Source organism: Bos indicus x Bos taurus, chromosome 7, assembly GCF_003369695.1.
Source record: "Bos indicus x Bos taurus breed Angus x Brahman F1 hybrid chromosome 7, Bos_hybrid_MaternalHap_v2.0, whole genome shotgun sequence".
Lineage (NCBI taxonomy): Eukaryota > Metazoa > Chordata > Mammalia > Artiodactyla > Bovidae > Bos > Bos indicus x Bos taurus.
This window is the reverse complement of record NC_040082.1, coordinates 93,478,168-93,502,338: the sequence shown is the minus strand read 5'-3', so window position 1 is coordinate 93,502,338 and position 24,171 is coordinate 93,478,168. Positions and strand designations below refer to the sequence as shown.

At 49.2% G+C, this 24,171-nt stretch overlaps 1 protein-coding gene across 3 annotated transcripts; it reads left to right on the top strand.

Annotated features, from left to right (window-relative positions):
• The first annotated feature begins 9,288 nt into the window (after positions 1-9,288).
• MARCH2 (membrane associated ring-CH-type finger 2) lies at positions 9,289-23,961 on the top strand. 3 transcript variants are annotated; one of them, XM_027547522.1, is made up of 6 exons: positions 9,289-9,331; positions 13,509-13,577; positions 14,314-14,541; positions 18,850-19,045; positions 21,019-21,228; positions 23,337-23,961. In XM_027547522.1, the coding sequence occupies exons 3-6, from the start codon at positions 14,366-14,368 to the stop codon at positions 23,490-23,492; spliced, it is 738 nt and encodes a 245-aa protein (XP_027403323.1). In that variant the 5' UTR covers positions 9,289-9,331; positions 13,509-13,577; positions 14,314-14,365; the 3' UTR covers positions 23,493-23,961. The 3 variants fall into 3 exon arrangements, with proteins under 3 accessions (XP_027403323.1, XP_027403322.1, XP_027403324.1); XM_027547521.1 differs by having other exon boundaries at positions 9,297-9,439; XM_027547523.1 differs by lacking the exon at positions 13,509-13,577 and having other exon boundaries at positions 9,324-9,439.
• The last annotated feature ends 210 nt before the right edge of the window (positions 23,962-24,171 follow it).

Below are 24,171 nucleotides of genomic sequence, written 5' to 3'. Positions count from 1 at the left end.
CTCCATCCTAGACCAGCCTTTGAGGAGTGCCCACTGGGGGAACACCTGTGACAGAGGAGGGGTGGAGGGCGCTGACGGTTCCTCTGGGTCTCCTCAGGACCCAGCTTCTCCCCTTGGCCCGTGTGGGCAGGACTGGCCTGAGGATCACTTCTCACTGTGGAGGGGGCAGAGCAATGCCCTGCCCCACTCTGATTACATAACCGTGAGTGTGTACGTGTGCGTGTGTGTGTGTGCGCGCGCGCACGCGCGTGTCTCCCCCCACCCATCACCTGAGCGCTGGCAGCTGTTCTAGAAGCTCCAGCCTCTGGGAGAAGCCAATTGTGCCCTTGAGCCCTAGGAGAGCCACCAGAGTGGGATGGGGGGGGGGGGGGGGGAGGAGTGGTGGCACGCCCTCCAGGCTCCGGCTGCCCTGCCAGGAAGGATGGACAGACCCTGACACATCTCTCCTGGAAGAGCTCAGAGCCCAGAGCCGCAGGGGTGTTCTGACCTGGGAGGTGGAATCAGGATGTGTGGTCCAGGGGGCCAAGGCCAGTGAGAGAACTGGGGGTCCTGTGGGACTGCACACTCCAGGGCTGAACACAGCCCCTGGGGGGTGCTGACTCACCTGGGTTTGGACAGGGCAGGGCATGGAGAGGGTGGATGGTGTAAAGAGGGCTCAGGAGGGCCAGGTAAAGTGATGAGGCACCGGAAGGGTGTCAGGCGATCAGAAGAGGAAATCTGGAAATTCCCTGGCAGTACAGTGATTAGGATTTCTTGCTTCCACTGCAGGGGGGCACAGGTTCAATCCCTAGTCAGGGAACTAAGATCCTGCATTGCAAGCAGCGTCCCCACCCCCTACCCCCCAAAAATCAAGTCTTAATGGAGCCTCTGTGATGACCCAGGCCTGGGGCACATATCTGAGAACAAGAATATGTGTCCCTGTGCCCTTGGGGGGGTCACAGTCCTGCAATGCTGTTTCGATTACTCTACAGTGATTTAATAAGCACAGTGTTAATAAATAAATAAATAAGCACAGTGTTTTCTCTCTGTGCCAGGCACTGCTCTTGAAGTATTTTTTTAATGCTAAAATACACATAATTACCATAAAATACATATATCATAAAGCATGCCATCTTAAAAAAAAAAAAAACATCTTAACCATTTAAGTATATGGTTCAGCAACATTAAGTATCATATTGTTGTCCAACCATCACCACCATCCATCTCCAAAACTTCACCCTACAAAACTCAAACTCTGTCTCCACTAAACTCTAACTCCTCTTTCTCCCTCCTCCAGCCCCTGCCAGCCACCATTCAACTTTCTGTCTCTGTGAAATTAACTCCTCTCGCACCTCCCACTCCAGTGTTCTTGCCTGGAGAATCCCAGGGACGGGGGAGCCTGGTGGGCTGCTGTCTATGGAGTCACACAGAGTCGGACACAACTGAAGTGACTTAGCAACAGCAGCAGGGACCTCCTATAAGTGGAATCCTCATTTGTGACAGGCTCTTTTCACTGAGCATCACGTCCATCACATCATCCACGTTGTAGCAGCTGTCAGACTCTCCTTCCCGTTTAAGGCTGTATGGATATTCCATTTTTCTGTGGATGGGCACTTGGGTTGCTTCCATCTTTTGGCACTTGTGGATCATGCTGCTATGAACACAGTGGTACAAATATCTGACTTCCGGCTTTCATTTCTTTTGAATGTATACCCAGAGAAGTTCCCTGGTGGCTCAGATGGTAAGGAATCTGCAGTGTGGGAGACCTGGGTTGGGAAGATCCCCTGAAGAAGGAAATGGCTACCCACTCCAGTATTCTTGCCTGGAAAACCCCAGGGACGGAGGAGCCTGGCAAGTACGGTCCATGGGGTTGCAAAGAATCAAACATGACTGAGTGACTGATACACACACACACACATATTTAGAAGTGGAATTGCTGAACCACATGGTAATTCTGTGTTTAATTTTTTGTGGAATTGTGTTAACCTAAATAAACTGATATGTAAAAGAACATGATACCACACACAAAAAATAAGTCTTTTACATCTCATTTATATACTATTTACAGTAGGCCTAGGAGGTAGGCATAACTTAATAGCCCCAATTTAGAGATGGGGAACAGAAGTGACACCCCAAGGGTCCCACGATTAGTAAGAAGTGAGCAGATTTCAACTTTGGAGCTGGGTTTATAGCTGCTAAGCTGTGGGGCTTTACCCAATGTTTAGTGAGTGTCTACCATAAGCCAGAGGAGAAGGCACTGGCACCCCACTCCAGTACTCTTGCCTGGAAAATCCCATGGACAGAGGAGCCTGGTAGGCTGCAGTCCATGGGGTCGCTAAGGGTCGGACACGACTGAGCAACTTCACTTTCACTTTTCACTTTCACACATTGGAGAAGGAAATGGCAACCCACTACAGTGTTCTTGCCTGGAGAATCCCAGGGACAGGGGAGCCTGGTGGGCTGCCGTCTATGGGGTCGTACAGAGTCGGACACGACTGAAGTGACTTAGCAGCAGCAGCAACCATAAGCCAGAAAGCCCTAATAAATGGAGAAGATGCCCAGATAAAAGGCTGGGAAGAAGCATACCAAATTTTTTTTTTAATTTATGGAAAAATTTAACACATAAAAGTGGACAGACTAGTTTAATGAATCCCCATCAGCCCACCACCCAACTTCAACCCATCTAATTTCACCCTAATCTCCTGTTTGCAAATCCCCAACATGCTCTCGCTATCAATATTTCTGTGTGTTTATCTAAAATACAGGCTTTTAAAAACATCACCTCAATACTATCATCCCACCTAAAGAAATGAGCAGTAATTCCCTAATATTACCAAAGAGCTAGTGTTTGCTTTTCCTGATTGTCTTATAATTTGTTAATGATTTATGTGACTCACGGTCCACTGGCTCCAATTGGTTGACACTTCTCTTTGATCGCTTTTAATGTACACATTCTCCCCCTCTGATCCCTTTGTTTTCTTGCCTTTTTTTTTTTTTTTGCCATTAAACTTTTTATTTTCTATTTTTCTTTAATTTTTAAATTTTATGTATTTATCTTGGTCTGCACTGGGTCTTTGTTGCTGTGCACAGATTTTTCTCTAGTTGTGGTTATCAGGGGATAACCTGATTTTTCTCTTGTTGTGGAGCCCAGGCTCTAAGTGCATGGGCTTCAGTGGTTGCAGCAGGCAGGCTCAGTAGCTGTGGCGCATAGGCTCAGTTGCTCCATGGCACCTGGGACCTTCCCGGACCAGGGATCAAACCTGTATCCTCTGCACTGGACCACCAGGAAAGTCCCTATTTTTAAAATTTTTATTGGAGTACAGTTGATTTACAATATTGTATTAGTTTTTGCTGTACAGTGAAGTGAGCCAGTTATTATACACATTCAACATATATCCACCCTGTTTTACATTCTTTTCCCATATAGGTCATTACAGAGTATTGAGCAGAGTTTCCTCTGCTATACAGTAGGTTCTTATTATCTCTTTTATGTATAGTACTGTGTGTATGTAAATCCCAATCTCCCAATATCCCCCCTTTTTTTCTGTTAAATAAGTGGGTCAATTGTATTGTAGTTTCTTGTTTATGGCATCCCTAGAGTATCTTTTTGCTTTTTAAAAATTGCAGACAAAATTCTCATAACATAAAACTCACCACTTAAGAACTGTTTCAAAAATACATTTGGTGGATTTTAGGATATTCAAAATGTTGGGCAACCTTTACCACTATTTAATCCAGAAGTTTTCTACCACTCCAAAAAGAAACCCAGAACCCATTAAGCAGTTACTCCCTCCTCCTCTCTCCATCCCTCAGCCTCTGGCAATCATTAATCTGCTTTCTGTCTCTGTGGACACAGGGTGGCATTAATGTGTCCCACTGTCCCCCAAATTTCCTGTAAATGAATGTTCAGTGGCAAGTGGTGTCCAACTCTTTGTGATTCCATGGACTGCAACTTGCCAGGTTTCTCTGTCCTCCACCATCTCCTGGAGTTTGCTCACACTCATGTCCATTGGGTCAATGATGCTATCTAACCAGCTCATCCTCTGTCGCCCCGTTCTCCTCCTGCCTTCAGTCTTTCCCAGTGTCAGGGTCTTTTCCAATGAGTCGACTCTTCCCATCAGGTAGCCAAAGTACTGGAGCTTCAGCTTCAGCATCAGTCCTTCCAACGATGTAAATGAATAGCTGGATCTAGAGGTTGATTGCATTTAGGAGTGGACACTTCGTAGGTAATATTGTGTATGTAACCCAAGGTGGCAGGTAATGTCAGTGCGTTTCTCATTCATGGTGGTAGCAGCTGGTGAGAAGCATGACCTAGATTCATAATCTATTAAGAGTTACAAAATGATAACTGTTGTTTATTTTCAAATCCTATCCTTCTTCATTTACTCTTTTTTCTTTTCTAAAATTATTTCCTTTTTCATTTTTATTTATTTTTCTTATTGGAGAAAAATTATTCTGATTCCTTTAAATGCTGTTTGTAAAGTTTCTTCTGTTCAACAATGTGAATAAGCTATTAAATATACATATATCCCCTTCCTCTTCTTTATTTACTTTTGAAATACATATGTAAAGAGAAATTTCCCTTCATCTATGTGGTTACCTGGAGCTACAGATGGTATGTGTGTGTTCATGCTAAGTTGCTTCAGTCATGTCTGACTCTTCGTGACCTTATGGACAATAGCCCACCAGGCTCCTCTGTCCGTGGAATTCTTCAGCAAGGATACTGGAGTGGGTTACCATTTCCTCCTCCAGGGCATCTTCCCGACCCAAGCATCAAAGGCAGACAGGTTCTTTACCAGTAGTGCCACTTGGGAAGCCCCACAGATGGTATAAGCCAGTGTAAATAATTAATTCTCTATTTGCCTGTCAATTTTCAAGGTTCATAATTTTTAAGATTTTGAGTTGGTTCCCAAGTAGCCTTCAAAAATGACTGGTGGGTTGAGGGACGGGTTGCAATTAACATATACACACTACTAGGCTTCCCTGGTGGCTCAGCTGGCAAAGAATCTGCCTGCAATGCAGGAGACCTGGGCTCAGTCCCTGGATTGGGAAGATCCCCTGGGGAAGGGAACAGCTACCCACTCCAGTATTCTGGCCTGGAGAATTCCATGGACTGTATAGTTCATGGGATTGAAAAGAGTCAGACACGGCGGAGCGACTTACACTTCACTCACTCCATATATAAAATAGATAAACAAAGGAGAATTTACTGTATAGCACAGGGAGCTCTGCTCAATATTTTGTAATAACCTATAAGGGAAAACAATATGAAAAATAATTTATATATGTCTGTGTGTGTATGTAACATTGTCTGCCTCCTGATACACGCACTGGGAACACAGTATCATTTCGGTGGTTTCTGTCCCTGATGAAATATTAGAGAAATGCAAATTGAGAGGCTTTCTACAAAGTAACTAGCCAGTAATCTTCAAAAATATCAAGGTCATTGGATTCTGGACAGATATCACATCCAAGATGTGCGCTTGTCCCCTCGGTTTGTTCAGCGCTGCAAGCCATGACCGGTTCCCCGCCCCCGCCACCCCCAGAGCTTTAAGGAAAAAGAACACGGTTCATGGAAGGAACAGACTGCCTCTTAAAAAAAAAAAAAGCCAAAATCTTCTCCCCACCTTTTTTTTTTCATTCCACTGGGCTGGGGTATGTCTGTTTCTGTTTTCTCTTTTTTATTCCTGCTACCACAGAAAGCAGTTCAAACCATTTCGAATATCAAGTAACATTGATGTTATCATCTTAAGAAAAAAATACCCATTAAAAAGTTTGGGAGAAACTCTGTGGCATGTAGCTCTGCAGTTAGGAGTATGTCTCAGTGCTTTATCCACCTTTAGATGAAAATCTTTATGTCGTATGTACCACATATATCATTAAATAATTTTAAATTATGATCTGAGACATTCCAGTAATTTAATCTCTCTGTCCTTTTAAGTGTAACTGGAATTCTTTGAATTTATATCACTTTATCATATCAATGAGTTCAACACCTTGGGGAAAAATTAACAGTATGCTGTAAAAATCTGCTAGTATTAAAACAGAGCATGAATCAGCAGATACTGGTATGATATGGCTACAGTCTTTTGCATCAGTTGTGAATCTTTCCTAAGTCTCATAGCTGCTTATAAATCTAAAGCATACAAATTGGTGTGGAAGAATTTGTAAAAATGGAATTGCCTTAAAACAGTTCGAAGTGACAGCAAGTTTTTTGTTTTTTGGCACATCAGTGAACAGCTTTCCTTCTCGTATTAAACTAAAGAGGCGAGGTGATCTTCTCTCTTTCCTGGTAGTTCCAAAGTAATTCAGAACAGAGACGTTCCCCAAGTATTTGCAGTTGGCATCTTAAGGATGACTCCGTGGTTGTTGGAGTCACCCCACACATTGTGTCTTTAGATCTGATCTCTCCTACCTTATTAACTCTCAGGCTTATTGAATGGCTTCCTTTCAGGTTTGGTTAATTTCTCCCCTCAAATGCATGTCAATGTATTCTCAATAAGCTGTATTCCCAGCAATCAATAAATGGACATATGTAAAAATATATATATATATCAAGGTCATGAAAGACAAGGAAAGGATGAGGAATTGTTCCAGACTGCAGGAGACTGAATTACACAGCAAAATATAACAGGTGATCCTAGAATGGAGTCTGGAGCTTTAAAGAACTTTATTGAAACTTTGAATGGGATTTGGGAACTACCTGGTGATACTGGATCAATATTAATTTTCTGATTTTGAAGATAATACTATAATTATGTAGAAGAATGTACTTTACTTAAGAAATAAGCCCTGGGACTTCCCTGGTGGTCCAGTTGTTAAGAGTCCACCTGCCAATGCAGGGGACATGAGTCCCATCCCTGGTCTGAGAAGATCCCACTCTCAAAGGGACAACTAAGCCTGTGTGCCACAACTGCTGTGCCTGTGTGCTGCAACTATTGAAGCCCATGAGTCTAGAGCCTGTGCTCCGCAACAAAAGAAGCCACTGCCATGAGAAGCTGGTGCACGACAACTAGAGAACAGCTCCTGCTTGCCGCAGCCAGAGAAAGCTTGAGTACAGCAACAAAGACAGAGCATGGCCCAAGATAATTAATTTTAAAAAAGAAATAAACACTGAAGCATTAAGGGTTAATGAGACACCATATATCTATTTTATACTCAAAGGATTCAGAAACGTTAACAATTGAGGAATCTGGGCAAAAGGTTTATGGGAGTTCTGTGCATTATTTCTGCAACTTTTTCATCAATTTGACATTATTTTAGAACAAAAAAATTAAAAACCCAAGTGCATAAAGTTGAACATTTGCTTCATTTTGATCTGCGATCATGATCTTTATTGAAGGTGAAATAGTCTAATTTGTGGCCAATGGAAGCTGCTAATTGGTTCCCATTGACATTATGTTAGTAGGTAATGTCTTTGATAACTCCCTTTCTGGTATTTAAAGATGTGCCATGTTCATCTGTACATTTCCTGCTCCTGACTCAGTCTGTTGTTTTCTTCAATATTCCTAGCCTCTTTCAAATGGAAATGGTATTTAGAGACCACTGTCTGGGCTTATGGGGGCTTCCGAAGTGGTTCGGTGGTAAAAAGAAAAAAAAAATCCACCTGCCTATGCAGGAGACGTGGGTTTGATCCCTGGGTGAGGAAGATCCCCTGGAGAAGGAAATGGCAACCCACTCCAGCATTCTTACCTGGAAAATTCCACGGACAGAGGAGCCTGGCGGGCTACAGTCCATGGAGTCACAAAGAGTCGGACACGACTGAGCACAACTGGGACTGTGGGATGCTTGTTGCAGGCTTTTCAGTGGACACAGGCAGCAAATGTTTGCTTTTTATAAAGACGAAATGTATCGTGATACTCCAAATTCAAGACCACAGGTGTTTTTTTTTTTTCCTTTAATGTGATCAATCTTACATCTGTGCCTCCTTCACTCCCTATGAAAAACCCAGTTCTTGATACTGACATAATCACTCCTTTGCTTTATCCCAGACTAAGTGTGCAACAAGCTCAGAATAACCATTTTATCTCCACCACCACCACCATCACTATATTGAGTATGGACAGTCAAATTCTGGTGTTTTAAAGTCACTAGGAGTTCATCTCTGGGTTATTTTGTCACCAATTGGATATACAGGTTAATTCATTTTATTTCAGTTTTGTTTTTTAGATATCTTACATTTAAAATTTTGTTTTAAAGTTATATAAAATATCTACATGGTTGTAAAGTTGAATGTATAAAACAAGGTACAGTTTTAAAAGCCTAGCTTCTGGGACCTCCCTGGTGCTCCAGTGGTTAAGGCTCCACACTTCTAATGCAGGTCACAGATTCAGATTCCTGGTGAGGAATCAGTCCAGCCAAAAAGTAAAAAAAAAAAAAAAAAAAATTAAAAAGTGTAGCTTCTATTTTGTCCTTTCTATTCTACTTCCCTCTATAGGTAACCTATATGATTTATAATTCCATTTTTTAAAAATATAAGCCAGTACAACACGAAAGAATTTGACTAAGGTGACTAAGCTGGATCTACATACTCAATAAAGGCAGGGGAAGAAAGGAGTATTAAGGAAATTCTCCATCCCACCTCAGACACTTTGCATGTGACAGTGTCAGTTCAATTGCTTCTTTAGGGAATTACTTTTGAACTTTCCAAATATTCCGTGATATGCCTCTCTCGCTCGCTACAATTTATCACCTTTGCAATTAATAATTACATTACTGACTGTTTAACGTCTACTTCACCCCCTACACTGCGATCCGTGAGGGCAGCACTATTTACCATATTAAACATTGTGTCCACAGCGCCTAGCACAGTGCCTGGCTCATATTGATGTTTATTACATCTAATCAATTAATTTGTTGTATATATGAATGAAAATGAATGATGAATAAATGATGGCTTTAGGCTCTTCCACGGCCCCCTAACCTCTCTAGGTTTCTGTTTCCTCTCTGTGAAATGTGATCAGATGGTTCATCCCGCCGCCAGAATTGATGAGACGCTTAAGGGAGGTGAGGAACACAAATCCCTCTGCTGGTGTCACGTTGAATTCGGTAACGGTTTAATTTATTAACTGGTCGTCTGCAGGTGGCGCCACCTGCCCCGCTCGTGCCCCGAGTCGAGATAGGGCGGGGTCGGGGATCGGGGGGCGGGATCGAGGTTGGGGCGGAGCCAGGACGCGGCAGGGGCGGAGTCAGTAGCTGCGGCGCCGCCGGGCCTGTGCGGCCCAGAACGTCCCCGTCGCCTGTGGCCCCGCCTTCCAGGGCGGGACATCCATGACAATTGGCCAGTGTAGGCGAGAGGTGGTCGCCATTGGTCCGTGACACCGTCGGCTCGGCGGGCGGTGTCCAGACGCAGGTACCGGCCAGAGCGGAGCTAGCGGCGCTGACGGGACCGGCCGGGCCGGGACCAGGGCCGGGGCGAGCGGAGGGGCCTGCGCGGCCGCCCGGCCCGGCCGCGGATCAGGTGGGCACGGGCGGGAGGTTGGGGTGGAGGGGTGCCGTTCTGCTGCATGGCCCAGAGTTCGAGGCCCGAGCCCGGCCCCCTGAAGGACGGCCAGGCTCGGACCGTCGGCCTCAGCCTTCCCAGCAAGTAGGTGTTCTCAGTTTCCGTCTTTGTAGAAGGCAGGAGGTCTCCGGGGGGCTGGCGCACAGTAGGTGCCTCTCTGAGCCTCACTTTCCCCATCTGTGAAACTAGGTCATCCCAGGACCAACCTAACGGGGCTGTTGTGAAGATTAAGGAGGTGCAGACGAAGAAAGCGCCCTGCGTATAGTAGGCGGTCAATAAGTGACCAGTCACCTTCCCCAACCTCCTCCTCAGAGGGGCTCTGCCAGGAAAATAGTCAAGATGATGACCCAGGCATTTGCTTAGCAGAGAGCCTGGCTGTTAGTGGGTGCTCAAAACAGGACAGCCAGAATTTATAGGTTTAGTCCATTTAATCCTTTAGTGACAATATCAAGTGGAAGTACTTGATACTTCAAGTACTTCAAGGGAAGAAATGTTCCCTGCTGTGTTGCTGTTGTTTAGTGACCAAGTCGTGTCTGACTCTTTTGCGACCCCATGGAGTGTAGCCCACCAGGTTCCTCTGTCCATGGGATTTCCCAGGCAAGAATACTGGAGTGGGTTGCCATTTCCTTCTCCAGGGGATCTTCCTGACCTAGGAATCGAACCCACATCTCCTGCATTGGCAGGTGGATTCTTTACCAATGAGCCACCAGGGAAGCCCCTCTCTGCTATACAGCTGAGGAAGTCAAGGCTCAGAGAGGGCCAGCTTTTCAACCAGGGCTACATAGTGAGTAAAGATCAGAGCTGGGATTAGAGTCTGGCCTCCAGTGCAGGGTTATGCAAGTGCTGAAGGGCACACAGGAGCTTCTCTTTGCTAAGTGAAGAGGAATGAATGCATTTCACAGACTACACATTTATCCTAAAAAAAAATAACTGAGCATTTGTTGAGTGCTTAGTGTGTGCCAGGCACTGACTGTGCCTTGTATTATCAGACCCTCCCAACAGCTGTCTGTAAGCTGAGGACAATAATTATCATAAGAGCTAAAATTTATCAACTTATTCATGCTTATGCATATATGAGCTGGGTCTCATTGCAACCCCCCGTTATACAAAAGAGAAAACTGAGGCCCAGGGAGTGAAGCAACTGAACTGAGACAACACTGTGGGGGAATTAGGGCCATCTGACTCTTCTTCCCTCAGTTTCCTGCCCTCAGAAAAAAGAAGCTGTTCAAAATGTTGTGGTGCCCCCGTGCCACCCCAGACAAGCCTAGCCAAGGACAAGCTTTGCTGGAGGAATTGAGCCTGAATTGACCCTTCTTCTTATGAAGCCCTTCAGCAGACACAGTGCACTAGCTTCATCAACTTATTTGACAAAAGAGGAGAATGAGGCCCAGAGAAGCCAAGTGACTTGTCCCAGGATACACAGCATCAGCACCAGAGTCAGGACTTAAAAGAACCCAGATCTCTTGGGTCCCAGACCCACTCACTGGACTAAGTTCAAATCCTGCACTGTCCCAACTTAGCTGTGTGATCTTGGGCAAGTAACTGCCCCTCTCTGAGCCTCCTCAACTGTCAAATGGGGATAGTTATTGGACTTCCATCATAGGTTTGTTGTGAAGATTCAGTGAAATCCATCTCCTGGGCACTGGGCCAAGTTTGCTGGAGGCGTTGGCTTAGTCACCCCTCCCAGCAGCCCCAGAGCTGAGTCCAGCCTGCAGCCACCCTACCCTTGTATCCAGGCTCGAGACTGGCCTCTCCTGAGCCCAAGCCTCTGTGCTTTGCACAGATCTCCAGCCTCTGAAGATTTCTGGTTCCCATCTTGGGTGCTGGCAAACCAGGGTCTGGAGATCAAGGGACTGGCTCTCCCACCCTGCTCTTACACAGAAGAGGGGCTGAGGAATTAATGCAGGAACTGTGTACCAGACGTTGGATCAGGCGCTGGAGATGACTGATAGTGGAAGACAGATGTGGTTTAAACAGCAGATGAAGAAATAAGAACATTAAAGGGACCTCCCTGGTGGTGCAGTGGTTGGGACTCTGTGTTCTCATTGCTGAGGGCCTAGGTTCAATCCCTGGTCAAGGAACTAAGATCCTACAAGCCTCACCATGTGGGCAAAAAAAAAAAAAGAAAAAGAAATAAGAGCATTTCAGAGAGGGACACATCTGTGAGGGCAATAATGTGGACATGAGTAGCACTTCAACCCAAGTGATCACGGAAGGCCTTGCTGGGGAGGTGACCTTTGAAGGAACATTTATAACAACTATTGGAGTTCAATAAACTCAGCACAGTGCCTGGCTTGTAGTAGGTACCTTTTCTTTTTTTTAATTTTTATTGTTTCTTACACCATTTTGTATTGGGGTATAGCCAATTAACAACATTGTGATAGTTTCAGGTAAACAGCAAAGGAACTCAGCCATACATACACATGTTTCCATTCTCCCCTCAAACCGCCCTCCCATCCAAGCTGGCACGTAACACTGAGCAGAGTTCTATGTGTTATATAATAGACCTTTGTTGGTTATCCATTTTAAATATAGCACTGAGGTTAGGTACATTTTAAATATATATATATATATATATATTTTTATATATATATATTAGGCTTGCCCGGTGGCTCAGATGGTAGAGAATCCGCCTGCAAGGCAGGAGACCTGGGTTTAATCTCTGGGTAGGGAGGATCCTCTGGAAAGGGAATGGTAACCCACTCTAGTTTTCTTGCCTGGAGAATTCTATGGACAGAGGAGCCTGGCAGGCTACAGTCCATGCTGTCGCTGAGCTGGGTCTTAGTTGCAGCATGTAGGATCTCTAGTCAAGGTTTGTGGGATCTAGTTCCCTGACCAGGGATCCAACCTGGTCCGCCAGCATTGGGAGCCCAGAATCTTAGCCACTAGACCACTGGGGATGTCCTACCAGTTACTTACAGTAGCCACTATTATTTTTTTCCCAAACTTTTTGTTTTGTACTAGGGTATAGCCGATTAACAATGTTGTGGTAGTTTCAGGTGAACAGGGAAGGGACTCAGCCATACATATATATGTATCCATTCCAACACTGCCCCCCCCCCACCCCGCCCAATCCCAGAACCAGCCAATAAGGCTTGTGTGTTTCCCTCTGAGAATTACATGAAAGTAACAGAATTTCTCTCATCAGAGCAGACACATAACATTGAGCAGAGTTCCCTGTGCTCTACGAAATGTCCTTGTCAGTTATCCATTTTAAATATAGCAGTGTGTACATGACCTTCCCACTATCCCTAACTATCCCTTCCCCCGGCAACCATGAGTTTATTTTGCAGTAGCTGCTAGCATCATTTGGTTGATTTGCAAGCCTTGCATGAGCAGATTTTACCAGTGTTGTTTTGGTTCTGTTATTGCTTTTCCTCTGACAATAAAAGAAATGGTAGAACTTAATGCATAGGAGCTGTGATGTGTCTTGGGACGCCCAATTACTTGCAGAAATGTGAAGGCCAATCCTTGGAGGGGCAAGAGGCGTGGAGTCCCCTCTGCAGCCTTTCCCTTGGGTAGCCCAGCAACTTCCCTGCTGGCCTCACTTGGGAGGGACAGCAGTGTGCACGACGTGGCAGCCTGGCCACTGGCCTGTGGGTGTTATCTTGGTCATGCAGCCTTCCTCGAAGGCTCCTCCTGCCTCTGGGCTGACACTTGCTTATCTGGCTGACTGTGTGGCCCCACTTAGGAGGCTCAGAAGGGCCTGTTGGGCCCAGAGTGCTTCTGGCTGAGCTGTTCAGAGATTGTTGATCCACAGGAGACTGTCCTGGTACACAAAGTTAGCCAGTGACTTGCACTGCTTCCCTCCGCCCCTCTTTGGATCTCAGAGTTTGACTAGCAAGGGTGGGTAAAAAACACTTGTGTGTGTGGAGGGGTACCTCGGTGAGTGTTTCTGGGGTCTCTGGACCACAGTTCCTGGGGGCAGATGGTGGAGGGTGAGATAAGTTTGGGATGGAAATCCTAATCTCTGGGGCACCTTTATTGGCTTCCGGAGGCCTCAGTCCCTTTCCTGAAATTCTCACAGGGAAACACACAAGCCTTGCTGGTTGGTTCTGGGATGGAAGAGGAGCTTGCCAAGGGTTCCTGCTGACAGGTCAGACCCTGGGGTGGGGAGGTAGGGGGATGGAATCCTGCTGAAGTCAGTCCCCACCCTCGCCACCAGAGCAGACTTCAGCTTGCTGCCTGAGGCTCTGGCTATCTCCCATGGCCTCTCCTTGGGGACAGAGGCACTGCTCTAAGTGGTTGCTCTTCTGGGTGGGGACAGACACTACCCCATTCTGGACTACCACTTCCTCGATAGCCTGAATTATCAAGAAACTCAGAGCCCACAAGAAGCCATGAACCAGCAGGGTCAAAATGACTCACCATCCTGGTCATTTGGGCCAAGTTTGTAGCTCAGTTCCAGCCCACTCCATGGCAGGCTTATTCTCTCTGAGTCCAACCCTGGGAATCCAGTCCACGGGGAACAGTTTCTCCATGATTTTGGCAGGGATAGTTCTGGCCCTAGAGAGCACGGTGCACTGGGCCTACCACACAGATGGTATTCAGTCACTGTTAGCCACTGCTATCCAGGCTGGAAAGGTGATGTCCTGCATGCTTTGTGGGCCAGACCAGGCTGGCCTTTCTTAGGAGAGCCAGAGAGAATATAGCCAGGCCCCTGAGATGCGCCAGGCCTGGCCTGAGTTGCATGTGTGACCTGACTGAATCCTCATAGCCCCCCCTCCAAAGGCCCATCTTAGAGATTGTTCAACCACAGCTCAGAGAGCTGGCTCTGTGCTGTGTGTGGTTTGCTAACCTTGCTCTTGATCCTCCGGCCGGCCTCTCCCCAGGCTCCTGGGACCATGGGCCTTGGGCCCTGAGGACACAGGGCGCCCTGTGGCCATGACGACGGGTGACTGTTGTCACCTCCCCGGCTCCCTGTGTGACTGCTCCGACAGCCCTGCCTTCTCCAAGGTCGTGGAGGCCACAGGCCTCGGACCACCCCAGTATGTGGCCCAGGTGACTTCAAGAGATGGCCGGCTCCTCTCGACTGTCATCCGGGCCTTGGAGACACCAAGGTGAGTGGTGACCGAGCAGGAATTGATGCTTTCACTTGCTTCACTCTCCAGCCCAGTTAATTCCCAGCCCCGCCTGCAGTCAGAAATCCAACCACCTGGGACATCCCTGGCAGTCCAATGGTTAAGACTCCACGTTTTCACCACAGGGGTCGTGGGTTCCATCACTGGTTGGGGAACTAAAATCCCACATGCCAAGTGGTGCAGCCAAAAAAAAAGAAAAGAAAAATTCACCACCTAGAGGGGCCAGGTAGGCAAATAAATCAGCGAAAGGGGCCCAGTGAGTAATCACCACATGGAAACTGGGTAGACAGGTCAGATTCTTCAGGAAAAGCTGAAACTCCAGATTACTGGGTGAAATTCGGAGATCTGATGTTGGTGAGTAGTTCACATCTTGGGGAGGCCGCACAAGGAAGTAGCTGGTAGTGCTGGTTGTGGCCTCAAGGTACCTGGGCTTGGTGCCCACGTGGGATGGGAGCCTCTCTCCATGTAGGACTGGCAACAGTTGCTGCTCCCCTGTATCTCTAACCTGGGGCACCTTCTTGCTGAGTGGTTCTGAAAGTGCATGGCCATGGTCCCCATATATTGCTCACAAGGGGCTTTGCCACCTCATAATGCTTCCCTGGTGGCTCAGTGGTAAATAATCAGGAGCCACAGGTTCGATCTCTGGGTTGGGAAGATCCCCTGGAGGAGAAAATGGCACCCCACTCCAGTATTCTTGCCTGAAAAATCCCACGGACAGAGGAGCCTGGCGGGCTACAGTCCACGGGGTCGAACACAACTGAAGCGACTGAGCATGCAAAGTTTTCGATTAATGTACTTAAACCTCGGTGCCAATCTTCCAGACACATGTGTGAGCTGAATCTGCTTGGTTCACCAACTTATCATCAAGGGAAAGAGATTTAAGGAAGCCCCATGTGTGCGTGCTAAGTAGCTTTAGTCGTGTCCGACTCTGCAACTCCATGGACTGTAGCCTGCCAGGCTCTTCTGTCCGTGGGATTCTCTAGGCAAGAATACTGAAGTGGGGTGGCGTGCCCTCCTCCAAGGATTCTTCCCAACCCAGGGATGGAACCCTGGTCTCTTATGTTTCCTGCGTTGGCAGGCGGGTTCTTTACCACTAGCGCCACCCGGGAAGCCCAAGGAAACCCCACGCCAATTTAAATCTGCCTTAACTCATTAAGATTTAAGCTGCTGCTGCTGCTGCTAAGTCGCTTCAGTCGTGTCCGACTCTGTGCGACCTCATAGACGGCAGCCAACCAGGCTTCCCCGTCCCTGGGATTCTCCAGGCAAGAACACTGGAGTGGGTTGCCATTTCTTTCTCCAATGCATGAAAGTGAAAAGTGAAAGTGAAGTCGCTCAGTCATGTCTGACTCTATCGACCCCATGGACTGCTGCCTGCCAGGCTCCTCCGTCCATGGGATTTTCCAGGCAAGAATACTGGAGTGGGGTGCCATTGCCTTCTCTGAAGATTTAAGCTAGCCACCAGTTTTTCAAGTCTAATGTATTACCATGATGTTTCCTTCAGATCATCAAATTCATAAACTTTTCCTTCTAGTTTTTTTATGGTTAAGATATAACGTACAATTTACCTTTTTGGCCACTTGAAAGTGTACTGTTCAGTGGCTTTAAGTGCATTCATGGTGTTGTGTAACCATCACCATCATTCAGCCCCACGACTTTCTTTTTTTAATATTTATTTATTTGGCCCTGTCAGGTCTTCGTTGCAGCACTTGGGATCTTCACTGTGGGTCACAGACTCTCCAGCTGTAGCGTGCGGGCTCTGGAGCACACAGGCTCAGTAGTTGCGGCACACTGGCTTAATTGCCCTGAAGCATGTGAAATTTTAGTTTCCTGACCAGGAATCGAACCCATGTACTCTGCATTGCAAGGCAGATTCTTAACCACTGGACCACCAGGGAAGTCCCTCCCATAACTCTTTTGATCTTGCACTCTGTCTTCACTAAAACACTCACTCCCCCTCCCCCTTCCTCAGCCCAGGGGCCCCACACCATTCCTACTTTCTGTCTCTGGATCTGACTTCCCTCTAGAAAACTTGCAGAAGTGGAATTCGCCAGTCTGTCCTTTTGTGACCGGCTTCTTTCACAGAGTGTCACGCCCTCAAGGTTCATCCACATGGGTAGCAGGTGTCAGAATTAATTCATAAACTTTTCATTCAGACATACAGAGAAGCAGACGGAAGCCTTGCCGTGTTGTGGAGGGAGCCCAGTGCTGGGCCCCTTACAGGTCTTTGCCTTGCCTGAGCCCAGTGAGACTGGAGGGCTCCTTCTGGGCTTCTTCCAGGGTCTTGGTTTTTCTGTATGCATCTCCATCAGACCCCTTGAGTCAGGAAGGTGTCTGTGCCACATGACCCAGCCTGGGAGTGAGGGGATCCTTGGCAGGCCTAGGGGGTTCCCAGCCAGAGCTGCCAGCATGGGGGTGGGGAGGACTTCTCCCTCCATGGGGTTCCCATGGGGCACCTTGCCCCACCCTCCCTTTTGATACCTGCGGAAGCCGAGGCCTGGAGAGAACTGGATACCTGCCAGCGTCACTGGGCATGGCTTCCATTTCCTTTCTTGTTCACATCTCTCTTCTGTGGAGCCTGCACCGGGCAGCCCGACAGCGGCCTGTGGATGTCTCACCCACTCTCCCGTCCCATTTTCTCCTCTCCTGTTTCCTCTGAATGATTTTCCTGCCAGAATTTCAAACAGTAGAGCCCACTTCTCTTGCCCTACTTCTGGGGGCAGGCAACCTAGTGGTTCCGGGTTCACAGGCCTTGGAGCGACTTCCTGGGTTCAAATCCAGTGTGACTTGGCACAACCAAGTCAACCTCTCAATACCTCAGTTTCCACATCTGTGAAATGGGGGCAATAACAGCACCTTCCTCCCAGGCTCCCTGTGAGAACGAAACAGATTAACCCCCATGTTGCCCTTTGAATGGTGTGTGGGACCTGATCATAGCTCCATCATAGTCAGTGTGTGCTTTGCTTACCCATATTTCATTTTCTCTGAACTTGAACCTCCTACGTAGGGTTCCCCGGGACAAACCCCCCAAACCAACGTAACTCGCTCTCCTGGTCCTCATTGCTTCCACTTTCTGGCTTGGCTCCTAGAGCAGGGATGTCTTTCCTGTTCACTGAATGTGTGTCGGGAACATGGGATCAGGGTGTGGGAGCACAGGGGAGCTGGGCAGGCCCTTTTGATGTCGGAGGAGAAAGCATCACCCCACGCATAGGACCAAGGGCCAGAAAGCAGACCTGAGGGGTCAGCTCTCAGCTCCTGGGTTTCAAAGCAGCTGGGCCCCACCCCCACAGCAGGGACACTGAGAAAAGGAGAGAAAGTTTCCTAGGGGAAACTGGCAGTGTTGTCTGGAAAACAGCTCTCCTGCTCCACTTTCTTCATGTGTTCCTGCAATCCACTTTCTGGGCAGAAATGTCTGGAAAACAATGACTCATGTGCTGGACAGCCTCTGGGCCCACTAAGGCCATGCCCTTGGTCTCTTGAACTGCCCCAGGAAGGACCCAGAATCCCCTGAGACCATGCTGGGGCAGAGACTTCCCTGAAATGGGAAATGGCTTCCTGTAGATGCCTTTTTATGTCTGTTTTCCCAGCTTCACTAGAGTGGAGGAGCCCAGGAGCTCTTCTGGGATGCACAGGTTTCTCCGGTGGCATGGCCTTCAGGTGTGGCTGGATCTGGTGCTTCTGATGATGTTCTTGGGAATCTGCCTCTCCCTACCTTTGGGCTCCGTGATCCTCTGTTTTAGCATCATTTGCAGACTCCAGGTGGAGCCCGAGCTGCTGCCAGCAGCTCCAGACTTACATCAGCCATGCTGCCTGTAGTTCTGGAGTTTAGAAGAAAAAAAGAAGAGTTTCAGAAATCAATTCCAGTGGCTCTGCATCACATGTGCCCTTCCCTGAGTCAGCCTCTGTGACCAGAGATGTGTGATGTTTTGATTGGTCAGGCCTGGGGTCATCAGGGGTGTCCTCTTGAGATTGGGGCAGTTGCCCAACACAGTTAGAGTGGTGGTATAGAAGGAGGAGCAGACACTGGGCAGGCAGGTACAAGTGATGCCCACCCTGGGCCTAAAACGATGCTGCAGGAACCCTGGGGAGGGAGCACATCACTCCACCTGTGGGAGTCTGGGAAGGCTTTCCAAGAGAAAAGGACATTTGGAGCTGGGCATTGAGGGATGAATAGGGGTTTGCCAAAAAGCAGTATATAGGGGCAGCACTGAGCTTACGATCCAGGGCAGAGTGAAGCAGGAGCAGGCAGGAGGCTCAACCATTACTCATGTGTCCCATCTCTGTGTCTAGCGATGGTCCCTTCTGCCGGATCTGCCATGAGGGGGCAAATGGGGAGAGCCTACTGTCTCCATGTGGGTGCAGTGGCACGCTGGGCGCTGTGCACAAGAGCTGTCTGGAGAGGTGGCTTTCCTCATCCAACACCAGCTACTGCGAGCTGTGCCATACAGAGTTTGCAGTGGAGAAGCGGTCCCGATCTCTCACAGAGGTACGCTTGGGAGCCAGAGGCCGGAGTTGGGAGAAGGGAGGAAGGCAGACATGGGGCCGAAGGAGGAAATGGCCTTGGAGGATCCTAGTGGGCTGGGGAAGCGGCTTCTCTAGAGGGAGGACCCTCTCTCCTCTCCCTGGGGCCACTTCTGCTGATGGGGGTGGGAACTGGGCCTGAGGTTCCAGATCTGACAGGTCCTGTGCCCCTTCCCTGTTTTGGTTACTTCAGGTGACCCTAGAGCTGAGACCTGAGGAATGAGGAGCCCCAACCTGGGGAAGGACAGTCCTGGCAGGGGGCACAGCAGGTGTAAAGGCCCTGAGGCCTCCTTTGAGGAGGAGCTTGGTGTCCTTGGTCAAGCCCACGTGGTTGGAGAGAAGGGAGTTAAAGGAGGAGGACAGTGGCCCTGAAGGAGGGGTGGTGACCTGGCCGGGGGACTTTGTGGGCCAATCCCGAGAGCTCAGCTTGAGTGCAGTGGGTTGGGGTCGACACAAGGTATTTCCAAGTGTGGTGGGAGCCACACGGCTTCCCAGAGCAGTTGCTGCTCACCAGGGTGCCCTCCAGACTCCTCCATGCCCAGCCTAGCTTGGCATGGGGCATCTGAGAACTACAAGGGGTGATGTCACTGAGCTGAGGTGGGGGCTCCTGGAAGAGCCCCTGGCCCGCCTAGGACCTACTCTTAAGAGAACAGTGGGAGGGCAAGCCGGCCTGTCCACACAGCTCACCCTCTCCCCACTACCCATTGTGTGGAACACATGCTCCCACCCCAGGGCCTTTGCACATGCTGTTTCTGCAGCCTGGAGCACATCTCCCCCATTCCTCATGAGGTTCCTTCTGCTCAATTGGGTCTCTGCAGCCATGGCACCCCACTCCAGTACTCTTGCCTGGAAAATCCCTTGGATGGAGGAGCCTGGTAGGCTTCAGTCCATGGGGTCGCTAAGAGTTGGACACGACTGAGCAACTTCACTTTCACATTTCACTTTCCTGCATTGGAGAAGGAAATGGCAACCCACTCCAGTGTTCTTGCCTGGAGAATCCCAGGGACGGGGGAGCCTGGTGGGCTGCTGTCTTGGGTCGCACAGAGTCGGACACGACTGAAGCGACTTAGCAGCAGCAGCAGCAGCAGCAGCAGCAGCCTTACCTCTTCAGCATAGCAGTCCCCACCCTGATCGTTCAGTCATTTCCTCTCTCCCCCAACCAGCAGGGAAGCCGCAGGCAGGGATTCCTACCACCCATCATCTGTGGCAGGCAGTGTACCATAGCAGCCAAGGACACACAGACCCTGAGGCAAGACTTCCTGGGCTCCAGTTCTGGCTTTGTAGATCACTAGCCATGTGAGTTTGCACAAAGGAGTCAGCCCCTCTATGCCCTCTGTTTCTCCCATCTGTAAAATAGGCATGGGACTTCGTTGGCAGTCCAGTGGTTAACTCCACTCTTCATCTAGGGCCTCCCAGGTGGCTTAGTGGTAAAAAAAAAAAAAAAAATCTGCCTGCCAGTGCAGGAGATGCAAGAGATGCAGTTTCTATCTCTGGGTCGGGAAAATCCCCTGGAGGAGGAAACAGCAACCGGCTCCAGTATTCTTGCCTGGTGAATCCCATGGACAGAGGAGCCTGGTGGGCTACAGTCCATGGGATCACAGAGAGTCAGACACGACTGAGCTTCCACTGCAGGAGGTGCAGGTTCTATCCCTGGTCGGGGAACTAAAATCCTGCAAGCCTTGTGATGTGGCAAAAAAAACAAAACCAGGGGCAGAAATGCCCTGCACCTACCCAGGCCTGTCCTGTCATCATCTCAGTAAGTATCTGAAAGAAAGAAAGGATTGTAGGAGGCAAGGCAGAAGTAGGGTCCTGCAGGAACAGTGATGAAGATGGGTGTCTGCAGAGAGGGCCCTGATGCCCCATCCCCTGGCATAGGCTCGTAGCAGGGCGGTGTGTGGTGGTCCCTCTCACCGGCTCCCCCTCCCTCCTTCCCCGCAGTGGCTGAAGGATCCCGGGCCTCGGACAGAGAAGCGGACGCTGTGCTGTGACGTGGTGTGCTTCCTGTTCATCACGCCACTGGCCGCTATCTCAGGCTGGCTGTGCCTGCGAGGGGCCCAGGACCACCTCCGGCTCCACAGCCATCTGGAGGCCTTGGGGCTGATCGCCCTCACCATCGCCCTCTTCACCATCTATGTCCTCTGGACGCTGGTGAGTGGCTGCCAGCCAGACAGCAGGCATCTGGGAGCAGACAGGTCAGGGGCTTGGGCAGTGACTTGGATGGAGCTGGGGTGGGGGACAGGGCGGCACTCTGCCTGCCTGGGCTTGTGGCTGGACCGTGGGGTGGAAGCAACTCCCAGCATCTCATGGAGCTCCAGATTCCGGGCCGGTTTGAGGTCCCAGGAGCCAAGTGTGAGGCTTCTGCCCGAGGAATGCAAGATCACAGGATCACTTCAGCTGAGTGCAGGCCCCACTAGCCACGAGTCCTGTTAAGACTGGACTGTCTGGGTTTTGGGGGCAAGGGGAAGGGAGAGAGGCAGAGAGCCACTGGAAAGACTGTGGGAGAAAAGGCAGAAGAATGAGAGAGACAGAGAGGACGATCAAGAGACTAAGAGAGACTTCCTGGCAGTCCAGTGGTTAAGGCTGCCAGTGCAGGGGACTTGGTTTGATCCCCGGTCAGGGAACTAAGGTCCCACAGGCCATGTGGTGCAGCCAGAAAATAAAAAATAAAGAGACTGAGAGAAAAGGTGACTGGGGTTGGGAGAGAGTGAGTGTGGTAGGGGTGTTGTCCCTGGGATCTGGAGGCATGAGAACCCTCACTCGGGGGGGAAGGTCCCGCAGATAGAACCACAGCTATGGGGGTGCCCCCTCCTCAAGAATTATTTGCCAGTGCACCCACCACGCAGATTTCTTAATACAAGTAGGATGCATCATAGGTTCTGCTTTGCAGTCTGCTTGTTTTCACTTTGCTAACATCCTTTTAAAAAAAAAAAGGCAGTCACCCAACAGTCCTTCATTGTGTGGGTGTGCTATATTTATTTAACTAATCTCTTTTGATGGACACAGGGATTATTCCAATTTTTTTTTCCTTCTCCTTTATTTGCTGTTATAAACAGTGCTTTGGGTGCCACCCGTGCAAATGTTTCTTGGAACTTCCTTGGTCAAAGAGTAGGAACCACTGACATTTACTGGGGGAAAAAAAATTTTTTTTAAACAGATTTGATTCATTAGAGCAGTTCAAGGTTTAACAGCAAAATGGAGCGGGAAGTACAGAGTTCTCCAAAATCCTCCCTGACACCTGCCCAGCCTCCCCCACGGTCAACGTGGCACCAGAGCGGCAAGTTCATTAATCGATGAACCAACACTGACGCATCATCACCCAAGGCCACAGTTTACATCAAGGGTTCAGTCTTGGTGTGGAACAATTTGTGGGTTTAGACCACCGTATAAAGACACGTATCTCCCACTATGGGATCATACAGAGTGTTTTCACCACCCTAAAAATGCTGTGCTCTGTTTATTCATCCCTCCTCCCTCTCTGATCCCTGGAAAACCACTGATCTTGTTACTGTCTCCATAGTTTTGCCTTTCCTTAAAAATGTCATAGAGGTGGAATCTCGCAGTAAGTGGTCTTTTTAGTGAAAGTGCCGAGTCCTAACTAACCACTGGACCACCAGGGAATTCCCTGTAGCCTCTTCAGATTGGCTTCTTTCATTCAGCCGTATGCATTTAAGATTCCTCCATGTCTTTTCACAGCTTGATAGCTCATTTCTTTTTGGAGCTGACTAATAGTCTAATGGGCTTCCCAGGTGGTGCTTAGTGGTAAAGAATCCACCACCTGCAAATGCAGGAGTCTCAAGAGACACAGATTCGATCCCTGAGTCGGAAAGATCCCCTGGAGGAGGGCACAACAACCCACTCCAGTATTATTGCCTGGAGAATCCCATGGACAGAGGAGCTTGGCAGGCTACCATCCATAGGGTCGCAGAGTCAGACATGGCTGAAGCGACTTAGCATGCATGCACGCAAGGGGCTGTATCACTTCACTGCCACCTTCTGAGAAACAGAAAGGGACCACCCCCTCTACACACACACACACACACACACACACACACCCTTGGCAGGGCCCTCAGTGCTGCTGGGGAGGGTCCCTGGGCGAGTGAGTGGGTGTATGTGCTCTGTCCATGTGAGAACCGCTTTGATGCTGCCGCTGCCTCTGGAAGCAGGGGCCTGGTGCTGATCTGGGTCAGGGCAGAGGCCCCAGGGGCGCTAGTTTTCCAGCCACTGGCCCTCCCGCTCATGTCCACCCTGCCCTGCAGGTCTCATTCCGCTACCATTGCCAGCTGTACTCCGAGTGGAGAAGGACCAACCAGAAAGTGCGCCTGAAGATGCAGGCTGATGGCTCCGAGGGCAGCCAGCACTCCCCACTGGCGGCCGGACTCTTGAAGAAGGTGGCTGAGGAGACACCCGTGTGAAGGCCGGGCCGGCCTTGCTGCCTGGGCTGGAGGCAGCTGGCAATGCCCTGGTGTTCAGAAAGACAGAAACTGCCTGACCCTTGCTGCACGGCCAGAGCGCTTCTCAGGCCAAGAGATGCCGAGCGGAGGAGCCGATTCTGTGATTCCTGAGTGAAGCTGTTTTCAGATTGATTTTGCACACTCTTGTACACGAGGATGATGAACAGACAGATGTGGTCCCAAGCTCCGGATGGAGCGGGCACCCTGATCTCATTCTGAAGTCTCTCTGGCCCCTCCTGGGCCACCAGTCGCAGCCAGAGGCAAGTCTTGAGTGCCCATCGGGCCAGGAGGCTCTGCAGGCTTCTTGCACTTTCCTGCACCTGGCAGGCTCGCTTTCCAGGCACCCTTGACTTTATAACGTTGCACCACATTTCAGAACACTCCCCCCCGCCCGAATGAATAAAAGGAGCCCCTTGCTGGACAAAACGGACTTGTCAGTCACATTTCTGAGACCTCAAAGGGAGGGCCTGGGACCGAGGGGGGTCAGGGACTACCCAGAGGTAACAGTGGCAACAGCAGATGCTCCCAACTGGTTTGAGGGATCCATTGTGAAATGCAGGGCTAGAAGCAGTGTCTGAGTTTTCCAGGGACAAGGAGGTAGCAGGGCTACGTAGTAAATGATTTAAAATAAATATACATG

Excerpts from the sequence above, each read along its gene's own strand:
- MARCH2 (XM_027547522.1), top strand. The coding sequence starts at position 14,366 with ATGACGACGGGTGACTGTTGTCACCTCCCCGGCTCCCTGTGTGACTGC. Across the intron at positions 19,046-21,018 it reads GGTCCCGATCTCTCACAGAG|TGGCTGAAGGATCCCGGGCC; the intron begins GTACGCTTGGGA and ends CCTTCCCCGCAG. Across the intron at positions 21,229-23,336 it reads TCTATGTCCTCTGGACGCTG|GTCTCATTCCGCTACCATTG; the intron begins GTGAGTGGCTGC and ends CCTGCCCTGCAG.